The sequence below is a fragment of the Parasteatoda tepidariorum genome, chromosome X1 (assembly GCF_043381705.1).
Source record: "Parasteatoda tepidariorum isolate YZ-2023 chromosome X1, CAS_Ptep_4.0, whole genome shotgun sequence".
NCBI classification, from domain to species: domain Eukaryota; kingdom Metazoa; phylum Arthropoda; class Arachnida; order Araneae; family Theridiidae; genus Parasteatoda; species Parasteatoda tepidariorum.
The window spans coordinates 60493872-60518084 of NC_092214.1; the positions used below are offsets into that span (position 1 = coordinate 60493872).

Here is a 24213-nt window from a genome sequence, read left to right on the forward strand (position 1 = left end):
TAGCCTTTTTTAAATTTCACCTTCAGTTCCTCGTTGGTGCTGAGCTCAAGTAGCTCCTCTTGTAATACCACATTCGCCTCTTTTGTTTCATCAAATGAGGTTATGATCCATGGTGGTATTTCCATCGTCAGAATATCTTCAAATCTATTTTTGAAGTCATCAAGCAGGGTATTTAAATGCGAACGGGCGCATGGACGGCACTTTGCAAGTCTCGACATGCGGTGTACACTTGTACTATTATCTATTGTTCTATTCAATTCTGTGCTTGAACTGAGTCTCGAATATTTTTGAGTACCTAGCTAGTGAATGATGCTACCTGCCTACGTTGATAGGTAAATCCAAGCCACAATTTTTGTTCTTTATTATGAAAACTAGAAAATTTTTCGTGGACCCCCACTTACAACTTGTGAACCCCTGTTTTCTTCTCATGTCTACGTGGACCCCCGTGTGGTCTCCTATGGACCCCTGGGGGTCCACCTGGACCACTTTGGGAACCTATGATTTAAATCAACGAACCCTGCTTAATTGTATAAAAAATAATGGAATCTTATGTTTTTAGAAAAAAATTTTCTGGGATAAAATTATTTCTTATTAAAACAATGACAAATGTCCCCATTTAAACTATAATTTTTTGTTTTCTTTCCTGACAATCTTAGCACTAATTATTCTATTGCTATATTAATTTGTATGTGTGTTTTATAAAAATGTAAAAAATTTTTGTTATTCATATGAACAATAACTACTGCTTTTTTAATTTGCTGAAATTAAGACAGCTACCACATAATTTCAGCATCAAAAACTTTGCACCAATTTCCATTATAAGTTAGTCCTAAATTTCCTCAGCTGTCTATTTTTTTTTTAATGTATTAAAAAACTAGCAAATATATGATAAATTTTTTAATAATTTTTTTAATAAGGCAACCATTTTTAAAACTAGTAAAAAAATGTGTTTTAGTAATTATTGAACAAAAACTATTTTCTGCTTAAGTAATATAATTGTGTTAATTTCCATTGTTTTTTTTTTGTGTTCCTAGACAAAAAATTATGTGTTCCTAACATACATTATTAAAAGGATAATTAGAACCCATTCAATTATATTTTAGATGTTTAAAAAAAAAGGAGTAAAATAGCATTTAGGAGATACGGAAACCTGAAAATATTTTTTTTCTGAACATTGAAAACTGCCTCATGTAATGACTTGAATGATTTATTGTTTAATAGATTTAAAGTAAATCGTAGCAAGCTCTGTGGTCAAGCTCATCAATTATTTTGATACACCTTTAAAAAAGAAAATGTTTTGGTTTGCTTAGGAAGTTATTGTATAATGAAATTTAAAAGTAATAGTATTTAATGATATTTTTTCAAGGATAATTGTTAAATCATGTGGTGTTGCAATAATATTGCAACTGCCATTTTTGGCAAATATTACATTAAATATCAATAATTTTTATTGTCTTATTTTTCTCTTGCCTTATAATCTTTGATTTCATTAATAACTGCTATAACTTTTTTAACTTTATTCCAGTTATGCATTTAATCTTACTTTTCAATTTGCAGTGGTATACCTAAGTATCTTTAGGTATTGATGCAAAGATATAGAATTTGTCTCCAACCCTAAAATAGAAAAAAATTAATAAAAATAAAATTTGTAGATCTCTTTGCCTATGCACTTGTTGCTGAATTTTGTGCTTAAGTAATTTAAAATTCAGAAAAATGTTTTGTTTAACAATAAATGTTTAATTTATCCACCATAGTGTTCATTTTCACCATCTTGGTTGATAATGACAATAAAAAGCTTATTTGTGCAGAAGAAAATGAAATTATTGTATATCTCAATGTATAAGTTTACGTTATACATTCCCCCAACATTTTACATAAATCAGAAGGTAGACTATACACCAGTAACAAAGGCGTACATTCAATCATTGAGAAATATCATTGCATTATAAACAATGAGATAGATATGAATAACCCTGTATCAATTTACACTTTTTAAAAACTATTTTTAATATGTTGTGTACAATTATGCATTTTCTCTCATCATATTTTCTTTACATGTAGAGTTTTTTTTTTTTTTGGTAACAATACTTAAAATTGCATTTAGAAAAAAACTAAGAGCAAGGGAACTTAAGATAATTGATCAAGAATATTTCAAAAATATAACACAATAAAAGCTTTTAAAACATACTATAAAGCTACAAATTTAAAGATTCCTGACCATCATCTGTGTCGGATTCTATAACGTTTGCACCATTGCCTAATGGATCCTACTTTGTGATTTTTGCTTTGATTGCTACATATTTAACATATATATTAATTTGCCAAGGTTATATGTAATAAAATATTTTTATGTTATAAATAAATACTCATATGTGGTACACTATACCACAAGTATTAATCACAAGTCATGGTTCTTTTAAAACCATTAACAAAGTTTTTATATCAATTCTTCATTAATTTATCCTTGATAGCAGGTGAGTTGGGCACACATACCAAGGTAATATTGAGGAGATTACAACTGAAAATTTTGAATCTCCTCACTGCTAGAAATTGTGTAGAGTTTAGATTTTTTAACTTTAAAATGTAATATTATTAAATTTTATGTTATCTGAATCTTTTGCAAAGACTTCTCCAGTATACTAAGCTTCTCATAATAATTTTTCTCTTATTTTAGAGATATTTGAAAATCACCCCATAAGAGATAAAATTAGTCTCCATTAATTTGTTCATATACATTTGTTCATGTATTTCTCAAGCAGTTTTGTTTTCTTTATTTTAGGTCTTTATGGAAAACTTGTTATGTGTTTCGAGAAGGGAGAAAAAGTGGAAAAATGACTTTTAAAGGAAAAGTATATAATTTCTTAGAAAGGCCTACTGGATGGAAATGTTTTGTATATCATTTCACTGTGTAAGTATCTCCTAAATTTTCTCTGGCATAGTCTGTAGCTTATTTGGTTATATTTTTATTTGATTTTAACTTATAATTTTATTTGATTTTAACTTATAATTTTGAGTTTAATTTATGGAAAACTTCGTATTATTATATTAGAGAGAAATGATTTAGTATTACTTTTCAATATTTACATGATATATCTCAATTTTAATTTCATTGTCTATTTATTTAAGGGTTCATGTATTTTTTGAAGAATTATGCTCACAGCTTTTTACCAAATAAAAAAAACATTGATGCATTATGTTTATCACGACATGCCTACAAAAAGTTTTAAATAATAATTGTTTTGTTTCAGGTTTTTAGTTGTGCTTGTATGCCTTATCTTTAGTGTGCTGTCAACAATTGATCAATATGCAGATTTTGCTATTGAAACTTTGTTTTGGATGGTAAATGATTGTTACCTTTCTTATTTATTGTAATTTCTATCATTACATTGTATCAGAAATTTAAAATGTGTGTAGAGAGTGCGAAAAAATAAACTAAACACCTTGTATAACTTTTGCTCTAATGTTCGAATCTTTCCGTTCTTGAACTTTATCTTATTGGTTCAAAAAAATGACCTCAAATGTACTAATTAGTAAGAGTACATGATGTCAATAATTTGAAAATTTAAAATATTTCGAAAAGTTATTGTAACTAATAAAGAAAAAGTGCTTAATTTCAATGAAAAATTTCAAACAATAGAAACTTAGTCCTGGGAAAATATTAGTCTTTGAGAATTTGCTGCATCCCTTGTTTTTATTGACTGTTGTCAACCTGAAATACATTCTGTGGAAGGACTTCACTTATTCTATAGTTTACTTTGTTAAGACTTACTTACTCCATTCTTATTGGGCAACTTTGTATTATCAAGTAAATTAAATTATTATTTTTTAAAATTGTAAAAATATTTATCCTGTCTTGTGTATGTACANTTAATTTTTTTTTTTTTTTTTTTTTTTTTTTTTTTTTTTTTTTTTTTTTTTGATAACCAAAAAATATCTTTTAGGAAACAGTTTTGGTTGTGTTTTTTGGAGTAGAATATTTTATACGCTTGTGGTCTGCTGGTTGCCGAAGTAAATACATGGGAATTTGGGGTCGATTGAGATTTGCAAAAAAGCCAATTTCAATTATTGGTATATAGTTTACATTTTTATAATTAGTTTTTTGGATAATAACAATTATTTATGAATACTATATTGTTTGTAGATCTGATTGTTGTGGTTGCATCTTTGTTAGTTTTAGCTGTTGGTTCAAATGGTCAAGTGTTTGCAACTTCAGCAATTCGGTAATTTCTTCTCTATATTATATGATGTTGAATTCCAGGTTTATAAAACATTATTTCAATAAAACATTATTTCAAGTAATGCATTTGTTTTTTTTTTGTAATTGAAATTAGCTTTTTTTTTCTCTATTTACAAAAAAATCATTTTCTTTTAAAACAATTCGCATTTTATTATAATCAAAACATTTTATTGGTCATGATTGCTCATGCCATTATTATAGCTATTCATTTTATAAACATTAGTTAACAAATTACTGTAATGATTCAAATTATCTTAGCTAATTATTTGAAAAGTATCTGAATGCTATTCGCAAATAGCTTTATAAATATTAAACATCTCTTGTGCCATTTAACTATTCTTCACTCTACATCTAATTAATAGTTTCCATATTTTATTTTTACCTGACAGAATTACATTCCTTTATTCTTATTGCAAAATTAGTAAAACTCGTTAATGGATAAAATGAAGCTTATTTGAAAAAGCTGACTTGTTAGCTTATTAAATAATCTGATCTAGATAGTTAGCATTTTATAAGTGTTTAAATGAAGAAATCAAAGATGTAAATATGGGTTAATAAAAATGAGTTTTGTTTTGGAAATAAAGATGTTCTACTTTAACCTTGTAAAAGTATAATATATATAATTTTTTTTTTTTTTTTTTTTTTTTGGAAAGAGGGACAGTAGTGACAAGAAATAAAAATATTTTCACTTTTTAGCTGATTTGAATCCAAAAATCATTAACTTATAATCTGAAAATTTAATATATTTCACCTGTAATAAGGAGTCATACAACTGATTCAGTCCTTTTTAGTTCAAATATGAGATCTTTCTGTGGTCAATTTAAAAATATTTAAAATGAAGGACGGTTGTGACACGTAAACTAAGAAACAGGGTTTTTCTAACAAAATGTGAAATAAAAAACAACAAAAACTTATGAAAAATTTTTTTTAGTAATCTATATAGTTATGCAAATGATATGCATAATCTATATTTATTGTGCTTTGTGTTGATACTTAAAATTTATTTTAAATCCGTGATCACAAGGTTACTGACAAGTGACAAAAGTGAGATTTTACATATTAAATTTAAGTTGTCAATAATAATATTTATGATTTAATAAATTGCTTAATTTATTTCTTTATTATTTTTTTTAATGAATTCAATTTCTTCTACAGGGGAATACGCTTCCTTCAAATATTAAGGATGCTGCATGTTGATCGCCAAGGGGGAACTTGGAGACTTTTAGGTTCAGTCGTATTTGTTCATCGCCAAGTAAGTCAATAAGTTCATTCTTTTAAATATTGAAATTTAAGATTATGTTCATTATTGTATTCAATAGTCTTTTTGTTTAGTTCAATGGAAACTGTTATGCATTTACTAACAGTGAATTAATGAAGAAATAATAAATTTTAAAATTGCCTCAAAAGTTATGAATTTCTACAATTAGTTTGCTATAGTTGAAAAAGCAACAATTTTTCTCTTAAATTTAAATATATGTTATAATTTTAGTATGATGCAAATTTTAAGAAACTAAAAATCATTGATATTTCTGTTCTATGTTCAGGATATTATAATTAAGAATCACAATGCAAAACATTAGGCTTAAGATCTATTAATCACATTATACTTTATTGCTTATATTCATACATTGATATAAAATGTCTGATATAAAATGTCTATCTTTTAAAAGATAATTTTATTGTGATCATAACACCACAATGATATTGATTAAAGTACTCAATTATTTCCATTATTTGCCATACCTAAAAAAAAACCTAGTAAATAAGAATTGTTGATATCTAACTATTTTAAAAGTTTTTTGATTGTTATGTCTCAATGTTGTTGTCTCTCAAGTATGTTGTCTTTTTTTTAAAAATTTTTATAGTCAATAAAAGTTTCTTAATATTTCTTATGTTGTGTTAATAAATTTTTATGTTTTTTGCTTCATATAGGAACTCATTACTACATTATACATTGGATTTTTAGGCTTAATTTTTTCTTCATACTTCATGTATTTAGCTGAGAAAGAAGATATAGGTATAGTTGGAAAATCAGATTTTACCAGTTATGCCGATGCCTTATGGTGGGGAGTGGTAAGAAATGAGCCTGCCCTTTTGCTTGTTTGTTTTTGCTTTTATTAGTTATTTTGCTTTCATTTTTTTTGCTTTTGTTTTCCCAGACACAGTTTTTTATGATTTAAAAAGAAAAATGCCAACAATATTCAATCTCATTAACTCATTCTCATTGTGTGTAGTTTTTCATGATTGATGTAATGGTTTACATATCTTTAAATATCATGGGGCATTTAAGCTATTCTTTTAAATATGTTATAATATATTTTTGGGGGAATTTTTTTTTCTTTCATAGACTAGTATATTTTACTTCAGATTTTCATAAATAACTTTTAATTTTTTATAAATAATTTTTGATTAAACAAATGTATATCAACTGTAATTAGCTTAGTGTTTTTGTTAAATAAAAGAAAATATATATCTAGTAATTCTATCAGATTTTTGATAGTTTGTATAAAAATATTTCCATCTGGTTGATTGAAATTATCAATAGTTTGATTATTGATACATTTTTGAACTAAATTTTCGTGATTTCTCAAATTTAATTGTTTTTTCTCTTGATGACTTTGAATTCACTTGAGAACTTGCAACTAGGCAATGATTCAAAATCTACTGAAAATCATATAAATTAGTTAAATTCTTAATGTGTTATTCAGAGATGTATGATATTAAGCAAAATGCATTTTTTTAAGAAAAGTTATTTTGTAAAAAGAAAATCTATAGATAATAAATCTCTGATGATAAACAAAAACCACTAGGGTAAGTTTAATGTTATAAAAACATTTTATAGCTAACCGAATTAATTGATATTTAATACAAATGTTATTAATTGTATTTATAGGAAAAAAATTTTAACCTAATTTTGAAAAAGGGTCATACTAAAACTAATGTGTTGCTCAATCATTAAAAACAGAAACAAATTTGATATTTTTAAAATATTTTTCTTTAACAACAATTAAATAATATATTTAAAGAAGTTTGATTAAGCAAATTAATTATTTAAGTATCAGTTCTTCCTTTTAAGCTTCTGGATTAACTGTAATTGAAATAGGTTTCTTCCCGTTTTTTCAATTAAAAGGTATGGTTTAGAAAATAAAATTTTGCCTGGAATTATAAGGCTTACAGAATAAATATAATTTTTTTTGAATTAATAGAATTTTGTTGATAGACTAGCAACTAACTAAAATAGTTTTAGTGTAGTTAAATTTTGTTCATTATTTTTTGCATAACAGCTCAAAGTGGATCACTGTCTTTTGTTGAACACTCCTTCAGCACAGCCTATTTCTAGACCTGGCCTACCAGTTCTCCCTAATTATCATAAAATCTGATTCAACAGAATTGTGCCATCAGAGTTTTAGTACTTCTGCTAGAAAGACTTTTCTTCAAGAATTTTCTTTACTGAATTGCTTTACACCTATTCTAACAATATGAGATGAAAAGTTCATTATTTTAACTTTAGTACTTTTGATAATATTGGTTTCTTTAAAAATTTTATAAATTTTCAAGTTAAAATGTATTTGCCAACGATCATTTAGGATTCTTCTGAAAACCTTCTTCTCAAAGATTGTAATTTTGTGATCTAAATATTTAGTTAAAGGTTAAATTTTTGAACCATATATTAGGCCCAACCTAATTAAGAGTTTTATTGATAAGAAGCTTCATTTCTTTGGAGAGAAAATAAGACCTCAATGAAGTGTGAAGTCCAGAAATTGTTTGCCTTTTTGATACCATTTTTGACTTTAAAAATGCAGTCTTTAGTGTTAACTAGGACTGGGCGATATAAGAAATTTTATATCGTGATGCATCGTCAGTTTTGCATCGCGATATAGTATTTTTGAAATTCATTTACTTGTAAGGCGCAGAAAGTCGGATTTCTATCAAAACTTCATACTCAGATTGATTTAAATCAATTTATGAATTTGATGTATATGTTTTGCTTAAGAAAGATATTAATGTTATATTTTCTAAAAATGATCGCGCAAATAACGAAAGATTTCTTAGTTTAAAAATAAATAATAAAAAAATAAATAAAATTGAAATTTATCAATATATTTACCTAACAATATAGAAAGAAAATTTAAAAAATAAGTTCGTTAAAAATTATTTGTATGCTTAAAACAAAGTGCTAAATAAAATAAAAAAAAAAAAAACACTTTTAAAACAACACTATTTTTTATCATTATTATTTCACATAAATAATAAAGTTAAATTGAATAATTACCGAATTCTGAACGAAAAAACAAAGTAAGGTTTAATTTCTTGCAAATAAAAACAAAAGAATTATGATATTCGATAATATATTCAACTGACAATATTGAAAGAAAATTAAAAAACACGATTATACTCTTTAATAAAACAAAGTGTTAAATGATTTTAAAAAAAGAAGTCGCAAATGCAAACATTACTAGTTTTTTTGAATAAACAAAGTTGATTGACTTATGTCCAAATCCAAAAGAGGAAAAATAAGTTTTATAATTTTATTTATAAAAATGAAAACAACTAAAGATTTATAAATTTAAAATCAATAATAAAAACCCATTAAATTCTTATTTTATCCAAAAAGTTTATAGTAAATTAAAATAAAGTAAAAAACAGCCTAACAAATTTAATTACTTTTTAATTTAATTCTATGTGGACACCTTAAATTAGATTTCCGTTTGTAATAAATTCAATGATGTAAAATAATACTTAAACATATAATATCAAAATAATTTTCACATTTAAAAGTAAAAAAGAAAGTTTTGTTTCAAAAAAAAATTTACCTAATTAATTAAGAAACACTTCTTTATATATTCTTTTCAATAATAGATTACGTTCAGAATAAGGTAACGACGGCGATCACAAAGTCAGTCCCACTGAAAATAATCTACAAGAAACGATATCAAGTCGTGACAAAGAAGAAAAAAAAAAACTAAGAGGTGCGGAAACGAACATGTGAGATCACGATATATGTTCTCAAAACTTATTCTACTGCTCATCCATCAAGGCTGTTTCAATATAACGATACGAATATCGTCTTCCCCATTGCGAGTTGGCATCGGAACGTGTCTTGCGTGTCTTGTATCACTATATCGTTCGTCTTCTTTACTCGAGGACTTAAATCAGATTTCTGATACATCACCTGGAGCGAAAGTCGCTGTATCGGCCTGCCGATACAGGCGTTAAATCGATCCGTCGCGATATATCGATTTATAGCCCAGTCCTAGTGTTACCAAACTATTCCCATGAGAACCAATTTTCAGGTGTTTCAGTGTATCATGTGATTTTTGGTACTGGCTGATTTGGTTTTAGAGTAATTTTTTGTCATTCCTGTATGATTTGTAGATACCTTTAAAGAGAACGCTTCTTTCAGGACATGCATAAAAAACTCCTTTTCATTTTTAATTTCATAGCCTTTTAAATCTCCAATTTTTCCCCCGCATATCTTGCTACATTCTCAAGGTAGTGTGAGTTTCAAAGATTAATGACCATATGGCTTTCTTATCATAATTAAAATTAAATGTTTTTATTTTTAAACCATTATGCTACAAAATTTCGTTTCTTGTTAAGGTTTAGTGTTCACTTATTTTTTCCTAAATTGATTTTTTGCATTTTTATTGGAATGTTTCTATTACAAAAGATTTTAAAACATACTATGAGACAGCATTTTAATACAATACACTTGTGTATGGTTTACTTATATATGATAAAGTTGGAAAATTGTATTATTTGGATCATCAGTCCTTCAAACTACTTTCTTTGAAATCTGAAAAAAAAACTTTTTTTTTTTTGCAGTTTTCTGTACATTTGTGGAAAAAAAATATATTCATGTTCTTGCATCTGGAGACCATTATTTAATATATTTTAAACATGAATTAGCAATTATTAAATTGTTTTTTTATAATTAAATCTTATTAAACTTCATCCTTAAAAAATGATTTATAATCTAAATTTTAAACAAAAATAATATATTGAAATTCTTAGTTTTTTTTTTAATTTAGTATTTATCAAAATAAACCATGTTGGCATTTTTTTACTCTTTCTATATGATTTTCCTTCACAATGAGTGCATCTTAATCTTTCAGGCTGATCTTAATCTTCATATGTGCTGTCAGCAATTTTGACTGCCAGTGTTGTTGCTTCTTATGATTAACTTCTTTGCTGATGAATATACAATGTATATTTACACTTCATCAGAATGTGTACGTGAATGCACTATAAAGTTAGAATGAGTTGCAGTTGTTGTTGGTAATTTATCTTTATTTATGCATTACCCTGCTTTTGTGATATTAAAATGTGTTTGTTCTATGTAAAACTTGTATTTTCTGAAAGCATGTTATTTATGTACTGTTATTTATGTTTTGCTTTTTATTACTCAGTTATTGAATCAGTCTTTCCCTTTAAAAAAAAAGAAATATACTATTTGAAAATGTAATAATCTACTTTGATTGCATAAAACATCATTAAATTGTTTGTACATAGTTTTTTGTCAATTTAATTATAAATTTCTAACTCTATTAATTTATTATAAGTTTTTGATTTGCAATAGTTATATTTTTCACAACATTTAGTAATTAAGTTTGACTATGTATGTATGTTAAAGTCAATTTAATTAATAGGTTATTATTAATAATTGCTAGTTATTGTTAATAACCAAATAAATCGGTTAAAGTGAATAATATATCAGAATTTATCACAGTTGCCTGTTATTATTAATAATTACCTATGAAGTTTAGTGAATGATATAATTTTCATTGCATTTGTCAAAAACTTTTCAAAATGCATGCATAGTGGCAATTTCCTATGTCATGAGCTGTTATGAATTTTATACAAATTATTTAATCTGTATTTGTAGAATATTAAAATTTATAAACTCAAGATTTGAAAAATTATCATTCATCAATTATTTGATTATCAATGTATATTTGTGTAAAAAACAAATTGAAGATTTAACGCTATTATTTTAAATTAAAACAGAATGAAAAATCTATATTTCAAGTAATCCTTAATTATCTTTAAATCTACTGAACTCCAGAATGACGGATTTATTATCATTTGAGAATTACATTAGAGTTGAAACTTCAATAAATTATACCTAATTAATCACACTGACCAAACATCATTGGTAATTATCAATAATAACTGGTTAATGTGCATGATTATCATATCTGCCAAAAGACACGTTTATGATAATAATCGCTGGTAATTATTAATAATATCCAGATTTATTACTTTATTCGTACATTAATTCTGCATAATTGTATAAAGCTTTTTTTATAAATATGTTATTTCAATTATTTTAATACAGTTTTTAAATCAAATTTGTAATTCACATTGGGATGGTTAAAAAATCATGCATTATGATTAGTACCAAGAAGTTTGGTGGAGCTTGCAGCCCGAATTATGAACCCCTCAGTGAAATTTATGTTATCGAGATTTATAAATGTGCGTCAGTTTTTGTATTCATGCGTTTTTTTAATTGTACGTTACGACTTATATTAACACTATTTACCAAATATAAATCACAATGGACGTTCATGGGAATTGCATATTGCACTTCGTATTGGGTTGAGTAAAAAGTTCTCTGCCAATCAGAGATACCTCTGCGCAAACAGCAGCCATTCCCGTGGTAATTAGCCTTTTACCAAGCTGGTTTTAGAATTCTAAAGCTGAAAGTTAGAACTACACAGCTTTGTAATTTGTTTGTCAAAACTTTATTATCTTGTGCTCCAAAAAAGTCTTTAAAATAGAGCTATCATGTCAACATATCAGAACAATTATGCACTATGAGTTCCGAAATAAACTCACTGCAACTGAATGCCACAAAAAATTTTTAAAAGCTGAGTTTTCAATACTGTTTCTTATGATACAGTAAAAGTTTGGCTTCAAAAGTTTAAAGTTGTGAATTTCAGCAATGTAGATGAACCACGCTCTAGCTACCCTATTGAGGTTGATCATGACCAGTTGAAGTGATTGATGCTTGTGTATGATTTGATGTGTGTAAAAAATTTTATGTGTTTCTAAGGAGATTGCAGAAAAATGTGATCAACAAATAATTTTAAAGAAGTGCTGTAGGTAACTGATATAGCATAATATGATATTCAAGAAAATTTGGTCAATGAAAAATATTCATTTTCACCATACGTTTCTCAATGTACAAGGAAAAAATTTAAGACATTAAAATAAAAAATCTTCCACCTTCACCTAGCCATAACAACCAAGTTTCTTATAAATTCTGTTCTCAGCAAAACAATTTGAATAATAAAAAAACATTTTCTTTAAAAAAATTAAAATCATATTTATGGCTTTCTTTAAAGAAAACCATGCAATTTCTATAAAAAAATCAACAATTTATATATTATTGCAAGACAGTTGTGGAAAATAATAGATAATAATATATACTTTTCTAACATTGTTTTGCATTTTATTTGGTTTCAAATAAAGCTAAAACTATTGTTATCACCTGATAATCAAATGTAGGAAGGAATCAAGATTACAGTTTAGCTAGCCAAGTGGCTCAGAGATTGTTAGATACTTGACTGATATGGATTTGACATTGAGAATGCCAAAGAATTTGGAAGGCATTTGAGACATCCAAGTGACAATACTGTAAGGCATCCATCAATAATGCGATTTCATAAAAAGCTATCAATTAATTCCTGTTTGTTAATTAATTTCATACTAAGCTAATTTAGGCATAAAATTCTAGGAAAGAAGTTTTAAAAACCAAAATACTTCAAATTTGCTTAAAGGTAAAAAATATCAAAATTAACTATCTTATAGTAATCTTTTGTAAATAAGAATAAATATCATAAAGACAATATTTACTTCGCAACATTCCTCTGCCACTTTCCATGTAAGCTGAGAGCTGAATCCAATCGTGAACCAAATCTTTTAAACCAGTTAACTTACTGTTTACGGACGGTATGGTGTTGAGTGAGAAGTGGTATCTTATTACTTGCTGCAGATTTTTGAAGGTATTAAATATTTTTAGTATTGTTCATAAAACTATTTAATAATCAATGATTATAAAAATAATTGCATGTACATTTAATAATTAAAACGATTTACATCCCTTAATATGGTCCATGTTGTAGACTAAATCTGTAACATGGTGATGTATCATGCTAAATTTTCTGGTACTTTTAATAATGTTTTATTTCTAATTGAATTTTTTAAGAATTTATTGCATATTATTTTTATTATAAAATATTTCATTATAAAATTATAATGAAATACAGAGTTTGAAATATATATATATATATAACATTATCTTTTTCAAGTTGCTTGTAAAAAGTTTTGTTTGCGACATTTTTTTATTTATTTTGTTTCTTCATATACGCTGAAACTTTTAAGTTTACATTTAAGTCATTATTAAAAAAAAGAAAAACTATTCAAATCAATCTTTAATGTGTGTTGAAAATATATTGTTTATTGATTACATCACTACTCACTTAAAACATAGAGGTTTTTGGAAACACTTCATAAAAAGGTGGGCAAATACTTTGCTTGGCAACATAGGCATAGCGTGGTGAAAGAAATTTTTGTGGTGGCACAGGACTTTAAGTATGTGTATATGTATATCTATATAATTTTTACTAAGTGTAACAATCTGCCATTGTTATGCATATTTTTCGCAATCTGATCTTCCAAATGTTCAAAAGTTATTTGCTGAAAAAATTAAATAGTTTTGTACACATTCTAATGAAACATGCTGAAAGAATGTACGCTACATTTAAATTAAGTTGTGAAAAAAATTGTATTTTGTATGAAATAGATTTTATCGTTAATATTTATAGAAATGTAAGAAAAAAAATCTCGAAATTTAAGTAACAATTTATGCTTAAAATGAATCAGATTTTTAACTTTGAGCTTAAAACATGCTAAAATTGTTTGCTGCTATGAAACAAAGCTTTTCCTATAATCGAAAGTTGTAAGAGCCGCTACTGCCCTGTTTTGGCTAAGAGATGTGAAATCATGGAAATATTTGTTAAAAATTGCATAAGGAGTACCATGGAATAATTTTTTTTTTGAATTAGTCTGAGAATTATAAACTGTTAAACTTGTAGTGAAAAATAATGTGCAGGATGCACAGTGCAACTGTAGAACTGCAGAGTTGAAATTTATTGTTCTAAAAGGATCAGTTTTGATTATGAAGATAATACATGCTTTTTTTTTAAAAAAAATTGAATTTGTTTTAAATAGTTATATTGTGATTTTTTTTACGTTACTTTTAGTTTTGCTGTGAAAAAACTAAGACTTAGAAAATTGAAATTAGGAAGTCTTGTAAAAAAATTTTGAAGTAGTATATCCTGTAATGAAAAGAATTTGGTTATTATTTCAAGAATAATCAACAGTTAAATTTGAATTTGTAGAATTGTACGCAACTGACGTGTTGCAAGGTTTAATCTCTTTTTATAAATTAATTGCAATTTTTTTAAAATTCTAATTTGTTTGAAAGTTTGCAATTTTAAGAAATTTTTTTTTCTCTAAATAATAACTGTTTACCTAGTATTGAGGAGAAACTTATTTATCTCTCTTAAAAATTTTATTAAGCTCACATTTTACTTAATTTCGAAAGCAACAAAAAAGCTAATATAAAAAAAAAATGAGAAATGAACATTTGATGTTACCAGTTGTAAATCCTAATATTTGTATTTAAATTTTAAAAAATATTAAAGACTAGAGTGATAAAAACTGTTTCTAATTCGAACAGTTATATAATGTACAGAGGTTGGCCAAAAACATGGAAACACTTCTATACTAACTCTGACTAAACAATATTTCTTTTAGTAGCAAATGTTTTGGACGATTTTATGTGGCAAAACTGTTGACACAATTAGGAAGATCATGTTTGAAGCTTTAAGAAATGATGTCCTTTTTACCCATGCCATATTCAAACTGGTCAAAATGAGATGAAGTTAATAACTTCTTTCTAGCTTTAATACCAACAATTTTGAAATAATTCTTTAAGATTGCAATATTTATATTATCATTCTTATAATAATATTTATATTATTATAAGAATGATTATAAAATTATAATGAACTTGAAAAATTAAAAAAGCTTTTAATTCCCAGTATTATTTTGTGCGCTGCAAGTGCAGTTAAATATTTTTCAAATCCAAGTAAGCGTTCATTTTGTTGTGATTAAAATATAAAAAATTTTTTTGGGAAAAAATATGGACTTTTAAGAATAATTAATCTAAAAATATAAATAATGCTTACATTTTTCTTCATTGAAAATTTGAATTGTAACAACTTTAAAAAATAATCCTTAACTTGTTTTTAAAATAACCTTTGAATAAAAGTGATAATCATAAAATATTTTTGTTCAACTTTGTATAAACTATCAAAAAATTTTGATTTTTAAATTAAAAATCATTCATGGAACTTTTTGGATGGATTTAAAAAATGAATAACTTAAAAAAAAAAATTCCGTAGTAAAAGAAAATTACTAAAGGAGCCTGTGTCTCCCCCCTGACGCTACGCCTATGCTTGGCATAGCTGCAAAATTCTTCGACTTTAATTCATAAGTATTATGGGTATACATTTTTTATATATTTTCATATTATCTTTGTTTAAAATAATTTTACTTGCTAATTGTCTGGTCTTAAAACAAAACATTTGAATGATCTTATATTGCTTTGCATTAAAAAATTTATTTAATTGAAGTCCTCTAAGATAAACAGTATACAAAACCCATTTACCTTTATTTTTTATTGCAACAGCAACAATATGAAAAATGATATAATAAAATAAATGATAGTTCGCTTTGTTAATTTTCAGTAGATATGTTTATTTTTTGTTTGCTATTATTTAGTTTTTTTCTTCTTAAATTAAAAATTATTATTTTTATTTCTAAAATTTTACAATGGATAGTTATTTTTTGAATGATAAAACAAAGAATGAAATAATTGTGCTATCAGTTTTTATGTTTTTGGATATGAGATCTGGCAAACTTTCTTGCTATAGAGCTGTAATGGGTTAAGTCTTATAAGTAATTCAAGTTGTCAAGACCCTGTTTGGTTAGTTGATAAAGAGTTGAACAAAATCATGCAAGGGACGAAACCTCCTATTAAAATTAAAATAGTGGTGTAAAAAAGTGACATTTTTCATTTATTTATGAATGAAACAAGGTATTCTACAACTTTAAGTTTACAATTTGAGTAATAATCTTTAATTGTAAACACGATTCTAGTGTTTTTTATTTAATTAAAGAAAAAATTAAATGTTTTGTTAGCTTTATTTAATTAAAGATGTCTGATACTTAGTAAATTGGCTACCATTTTTTAAATTTCTTTGGACGGCTACTCGATCCCTGACAATGAAATTTTGCCGTGACAGTTATTGAGACAAAGAATAAGTATTTATAATTTAACAAAACTATCTTTATCTCTGCTTTCTTATATGCAGATAAAAAATTTATAAGTTTCTAATCTAACTCAGTGTTTAAGTGAACTCAGTGAATAACTTAATTTTAAGTAATTATTTTCTAGAGAACTTTAAAACATATGCAATTTAAATCGAAAATTTATACACTTCTTGTTTTAAAAAAGTAGAAAGTGTACATAAAATGTTTACATGTTTTTAAGAATTATTTTTTTAAAAATTTTTTAGTGGGCTTCAATCCCTGATAATGTAATCCTAGAATTTCTCTGTAACAATAATACAGATAAGAAATTAGTATTTGTAAATTAACAAAACTTTTTTATCTCTACATACTTATACGTAGATAAAAAATTAGCATGCTTCTAATTTTACTTGGTGTTTAAGTTAACTTAGTGAACACTTTAATTTAAAAGTAGTTATATTGTTAGAGAACATTAACCCATATGCAGTTTAAAACGAAAATTTGCTTAACTCTATTGCATGTTTAAGGAAAAGGTATACATAAATTGGTAACAATTTTAGCATTAACCCCACAGAAAAATTTACCGCTACACTGTATAAAAGGCAAGAATGTAATCTACTGCTCAATAAAAACCATTTTTTCTTCCGTTTATTTATTTATTTATTTGTAGATCCATCCTTGTGCAAATTATTGATATTGTTTAAAATTTCGAAATACAAGGAGGGGAGCTAGAACCTATATTCACACATTTCTGCGAGAGTAGAGAAGAATGTTATTTTCACATAATGGGTTGTGCTCACTGGACAGGATATTAATATTCTTTACACAGAATTCTTCCTGTATATGGTGTTATGTCCTCAACGTCAATTGTTCTGAATGTTCTATGACACTGGCCACTTCTAGACTTTGATATTGCAAGACTGTTATCTTTACTGTTTCAATTTTGTTGACTCTTTAGTGTATAACTTCTTACATTGTCTTAAATATTTTGTTTCTGAAAGGTGTTTAGTAAAATCCTGTGAAATTTTATTCAAAGCAAAAAATTCCAATTTTGTTCATTTTGAATTTTGTGTTATAAAATTTCTTCAACTGATGGAAATGAAGGAAATGATGGATTCGACTGATTCATTTAATAAAAAATAGACTGCTAATAGTTAATTTTTTATAAAATTTTAAATGTTTTGAAATAATTTAAGCGTAAGTAAGACTGCTAGCAAAAATAAAGTTATAATTAGAGTTTATAATGTTTATTCATAAAATTTTCAAAGTGAATTATGAAGAAAAAAAATTGCTTAGATAGTAAATTTGCGTTAAAAATAAACAGTAAAAATTTTATTTCAAGCTTCTTTTGAAATAAATTTGTGATTTCAATACGTATTGCCAAGTTTTTCAATATTTTTTTAAACATAGCACTAAAAGCTGAAAACTTATAGTTTCATTCAAAATATTATGCAATTCATGAATTATTGAAAAAGTAACTAATTCTTCAACAAAGAAGCTAATTATATAATCATTTAATCTTGCTAAGTATTTCGCACAAAATGATATTGAAATGAAAATTAGTAAAAAAAAAAGTTTTTTTTAAAATATTGAAGCGATATTTATATATATTTAGTACTGAGCTTACACAATAACTACTGCCTTAGAAGGTCAGTAATATCGGCATATAATAATTTAAGAGTTTAATTTTTATTCTAAAAATATTATATGTTAATTTTATTTCTTTTTATTATATTTTTTTTTTACAAAATATGGTGAAAAATTTCTTTAATCAACTTAATATTTGAAATATAGCTTGAAAACATACATATTTGACTCAAAAAATACAACTAAATGTTGAAAAGTTTTTTTTTCTCTCTGTAATTTCCTTTGAAAGTTAAAGTAAACATGTTTCATAATTGCATTTACAGTACATCTACCAATTTATCACTAGCTTTTTTGGAATATTTAGAGTAGTAGTAAGCTTTATACTTAATCATTTTATTCATATTCATTTTATACTTAATCATTTTTTAACAAGTTCAAAAAGCATTAAAGTTAAAAATTTCTAATAATTTTTCCTTTTTTTCCCACTTAAGTCTTTTTATGCATATTTGTATATTTAACTAATCAAGTCCCATCTAATTTTTATCTTTTTTACCTATTTGCTATTGGGGATTTAAATGTAATTAAAAATGTATTAAATATGATTAAAAAAATCATTAAAGGTGGTTAGTAATATTAAAGGATATTTTTTATATTTGTTTCAGATAACAGTTACTACGATAGGTTATGGTGACACTGTTCCTAAAACCTGGATGGGAAAAATAGTAGCATCATGCTTTTCTGTTTTTGCCATTTCATTTTTTGCCCTCCCAGCTGTAAGTTATGAGTTAAAGTTTTATTGAAAATGTGTATTATGAACATATTAACAAAAGAAAATATGCTTATTAATAATTATGTAAATATAATTTTGTTCTCTGTATAATCATTTTAATTGGTATTAATTAGTATTAATCATTCTAATACTAATGACAAAAATAGAAAATTGTAATAGCTGCTTCGAACCCTTCTCGGTGCTGTGGATAACATTTACAACTCTATGTTCCTTTTAGGATATCTACTTTGCTTTTTCATTTTTTCTCAGTTTCATTTTAAACATCCTGAATATAATTAAAAAGTTTTTCTTTTTTTATGATATTTTAATGTAATTGTGGTTCATTTTTTCAAGTGGTATTTCATATTTTACCTCTATATTTTTTAAATTTAAAAAAATGCTGTGCTTTTATATCAAAGAAGTTAATTGCAAACATTTAAAATAATTTGCATATGTTTTGCATAAGTTTTGTTTCAGTGGCAGACTATTTTTGAATGTGGCTACTTTAATTGCATCCATGAAATATGAGATAATTAAAAAAAGATAGTAAGGAAATAATTTTATGGAAAGTATAGAACTTTTATTTATTTATTAATTTGTGGAAGCCCTAGATTAGAATTCACTCTAAAATGTCTTCAATTTAGTTTCAGTATGAAATTCTTTTCAATGATTACATTTAATCTCTATTATATTTATATCTATATTTTAATCTGAATTATATTTTTGTTTTCAAAACATTGTTTCATAGTTTTTCCATTAAAAATGCAGCCAGTAGCCTTAAATATATTTTTTCGAATAATTTTTTATTTCCGCATCATATAATGTCTTTTTCAGTGTTATCAATAGTAATACATACTGCTTCTTTTACCTGTTACAAATTTTATAGCAATTATTTGTGTCTCTTCTACGTATAAAACTGTTAAAAAAGTGAAAAAAGTTGGATATTTTTAAAAAAAGTTTTAAATGATACAGAATTATTAACATAATTGTTACTTTTTATGAAATTGTTTCCTCATAGCACAGTTAAACAATGTACAGTATTTAACATTATATCAATCAATAAATAACTAATATTGAAAAAGATGTACTGCAAAAATACTGCCTTCAGCTTATTTTATGCTTTCATAATTATTATAATCAAAAAACCTTTTAAAACTGTTATTTTGTCAAGTAAGTGTTCTGTTCTTTAATGTACTATCTCTTTGTTAAGGCGAACAATAATATTGTATTTTTATAGCTGCAAAAATACTTTATTTAAATTTCATATCCGAAGTCTATACTTTGTGTGTTTCTGTTTCCTGATCTCTAAGAGCTATGAAACAGTTTGTTGCACTTAGAGTTATGAAACATAGTATGAAAGTTTGTATTGATTTCCCAGTATATAATAGAAGAAGCCAAATTATTTAAATAAATGATGTCTAAAATAAATTTAAAAGAAAGAGAGAACCAATATTGTTTTTATTAAAAACAGAAATAATGTTTTTGTGGTTATTCCTGATCCTTGTGACATTTCCGCTTATTGAAGCCCACAGTGTTCTGAATAAACGCTTTCAAATTTAAATTATTTTTTTCATTGCAAAGTTCCCCCTTCACCCATCAAAACAAAGCCTCTCTTCCTTAGACAATTTTTTTAAAAATATTTTGCTAAAGTTTTTTTATATAAATTTTATTTGCCCTCTCTCTATTTACCAAAATGTTTAAATCTTTAGTTCGACGAATCTAAAATAGATATGAATATGGAAAATATATCCTTTCGTCCAAAATATGAATTATTAAAAAAAATTTAATTACACCATTATGCTTTTTAAACTAAAGAAAGAAAAGAAAAAAAATTTTCTATTGCTCCGACCTTCCTCAAAATAATAACAAAACTTTCCCCCAAGGTCATGATATAATTATAATATTTATACCAAGATGATCTTGAGGTGAAAAACTAATTTGTTCTCTCTTTTGTTTAATTTTTTAAAATTTATATTGTTGGAAAAATGTAATTTATTAGATTGTATTATTCTTTTATTTCATCTTATTTGCACTTAAAATACTTAATACTATAGATTAAAAGAAATGCTGAAGAAGGCAACAGGTTCAATCTGGGGATTAATAAAAGATAAATAGGTGGAAATCAAAAGATAGGCAAAATGCAACAGGCTATACATAATTTTAACTTTTCTGATTTGCACTTTGTTTTAATACTAATCTATATAGCCATTAAGTGGTGAGTTTGTACTTATTATACTAATACTTGGATTCAGAGATATGCTACCAAAGATTGAGGATAATCTGTGTGTAACCACAGGGAGTAAGTGAAGGGGAAGGCAAAGTTGAACAGCAAACCCCTATCGTACCTTTTGTTTTGTTACTTTATTTAGGAAAGATCAAAAAACACAGTATCACTTTCAAAAATGATATTTTAAATGTCCTTAACTTTTTGGTACATTTTTTCAATACTCTTTTCATATTAAAAAATACAAGTATTCAAATTAAGGTGTAAACAATTTGATCATTTAATTAAAATTTGCTATTTAAATTGCGGTTTCAATCCCTTTATTTTTTAAAATTAACATTAATTTGATTAAAAGAAAGTAAAGTAAAAAAAGAAACAATGACCAAAACAATAATGGTTTTAGAAATATGTTGGGTAGTAAAAGCAAAAATAAAACTTCCCCAAAGAAATAAATAATTTTAAAATTTTATACAGGGTCTATCATATGTTTCAAACTTACAAATTAAAAGAAAAAAATTTTTAAGCTATATAAAGCAAAACTAAGTGATAAACAAACCTAACAGGTGAATGTTATGTGCCTTTCTTATATCTTTAATTACTTCTCGCTTCTAATCACTTCTCAAAATTTACTTGCTTCACTTTTTGTTGCTTCTCTTTTATTATTCTTTGAAAACCTCGAAAATTAATAAAGCTATAAATTTAGCACTAATCTGAATATTATAACTGAGCTTTATAACTTTAAAGCCGCATCCATTCAACTGACTGAAAAAATTTAATTAAAAATAAACATATTTTAGAATTTTTTTAAAAAATGATTAAACTTACTCTTTTAAAGTAAAAGCAGTATTAAGTTTAATAAAGTATGTAATAGAAAAGTTTCAAAATGGCATTGTAAAATCTAATCTTGTTCAGTTCGAAAAGCAATAATTTTGTTTCCAGCTCATTGTGCTAGTAAACCTTTTATTCCTTTAAATATTATACTTTTTTCTGAAATTACAGTTTTAGTTTATGTATGAATTTTCAAAACACGCTCTTTTTAATTGTGTAATTACAATAGTTGTGGTGTTTATTTATATTATGGTAAGTTTAAAGACTTGTGTTTTAATGTAGGGAATTCTGGGATCTGGCTTTGCCTTAAAAGTTCAACAGAAGCAACGTCAAAAGCATTTTAATCGTCAAATACCTGCTGCAGCTACCTTGATACAGGTACTTATTTACTTTTACTGCTTTTTTAAACTTGTCAGAATGTTACAAAATTATTTAGATTTGAAAAGTGTAATCAACTATGCCCCTATCTTATCAATAGTAGTCATAGGATTTCTGTTCTTATATTCAATTAAACAAGAAATTTAGAAGCGGTTTAAAGAAAAATGGGAAAACAACTACATCAAGCTGGGCTATTTTCATGCAAAATATTTAGTTAGAGAAATCCATGGGCTTGAGAGTTTTTATGGAATAGGATTTTTTTCTTTTGATAGTTTCTTTTGTTTAATCTTTTTTTTTTCAAATAAAGACATTAATATTTTGAAGTTAAGACTTGGTTATTAGTTGATCATTTTTTAGTTATTATTTAAACTAATTATAAGCTATGTCTTTAATTTCAAGATCTAACACTTTAAAAGTCTCAAACTGTATTGTACCATAGCAGCTAAAATAAAATTATTTACATCCATATAAAGTATTATGAAAATGTATTATAGTATAAATATTTATTATATTATAAAAATGTTTTTATATAATGACCCTTGTTATCCAAGCAAATCTGAATGTTATAGCGTGAGATTGTTATATCTTGATTGCTTAAAAATGTTATTATTTTATAGTCATATGTTATAAATGTTGGCTAGTTTTGACAGAAATTTGCTATACTTAAAACAATAATTAAGAAATCAACAAAATAATTGATAATAAGGCCACTTGTTAAACCAAGCATACTTGTTAAATTACATACTTTTTTGTTAAAGAACATACATCCAGAAAACTGTCAAGTTCAAACAAAATCAAGGAGTATGTGAATGTTTTAACTCCAAAGAGGCAAACATTACACAAAATAAAGAATAAAATCTTAAAAAAAAGAAAGAAAAGTATGATTCGTAAATTTGTTAAAAAAATTCACAAAAGCCAGGAGTGGATTTTTTTATTTAAGGCATATCAGACAGGATTCAAATTTTTGTTCAATGGTGAAATATTCTGTTTTGGTTGTAAATTAAGCTAAGCAATCACTATTTCATAGTCAGTTTCTTCTGCCTATTTGGTTTTGCTGGGCTGGAATCTGCTAATATCGCGATTCTTATTTACGCGATTTTAATATCTTACATCGATTTTCGAATTTACCTGATTTAAAAGTTACTTGTTGCGATTTGTATTCACGTGATTTAGAAAGTGTACATGGCGATTCTTATTTACAGGATTTAAATATCCAGTATTCCAGTTTGTATTTATACGTTTTTAAAATACAGTGTAACGGTTGGTATTCATGTGGTTGTAATATTAAATAGTGATTTTTGTATTTAGATGTGATTTAAAAACTTTGTATTAGGATTCACATTCACGCGATCTAAAAATTATGCATCGTGATTCGCATTTAGGTGATTTAAAAATTCAATATTGCAATTTGTATTTTCACGTTTTTAAAATCCAGTATAGCGATTCATATTCTCTGGTAACTATTAAGAACTGAACTTTGATAAAAATTTCCTATGCAAAGCCAAATCAGCTTCTTATGTTGGAAATATGAATGTGTAAAATTTCTGTAAAACAAAGCTAATTACTTAGAATTATGAAAATTATTTTGATGTTGAGTGCTTATATTTTAAGCAATTATGAGTAATGATTTCAAAAATATTTGTTGGATTAAGATTTATATACATATTTTTACTTCGCTAAATATAAGTGCTTATATTATTTCCAATTTTGAATTTCTCTTTGATTTACGTGATTATGCATGCTGTATCAAAACTGTACACGTAGCTCAAAAATTTTCTCTAGTAAAATCTCTAATATTTTATTTCT

At 25.6% G+C, this 24213-nt stretch overlaps 1 protein-coding gene across 3 annotated transcripts in view; it reads left to right on the plus strand.

Moving 5' to 3' along the window:
- LOC107447343 (potassium voltage-gated channel subfamily KQT member 1) overlaps window positions 1–24213 on the plus strand; it is a 39178-nt gene that overhangs the window by 3320 nt on the left and 11645 nt on the right. For all 3 annotated transcript variants that reach the window (XR_011638137.1, XM_071187312.1, XM_016062222.3), the window contains exons 3-10: window positions 2780–2908; window positions 3249–3339; window positions 3942–4068; window positions 4142–4220; window positions 5393–5489; window positions 6170–6310; window positions 18871–18981; window positions 22312–22407. Coding sequence is in view for 2 of the 3 variants with exons in the window: in XM_071187312.1 (XP_071043413.1) it covers window positions 2780–2908; window positions 3249–3339; window positions 3942–4068; window positions 4142–4220; window positions 5393–5489; window positions 6170–6310; window positions 18871–18981; window positions 22312–22407 (871 nt within the window). In the remaining variant the exon portion in view is untranslated. The remainder of the gene's footprint in view (window positions 1–2779; window positions 2909–3248; window positions 3340–3941; window positions 4069–4141; window positions 4221–5392; window positions 5490–6169; window positions 6311–18870; window positions 18982–22311; window positions 22408–24213) is intronic.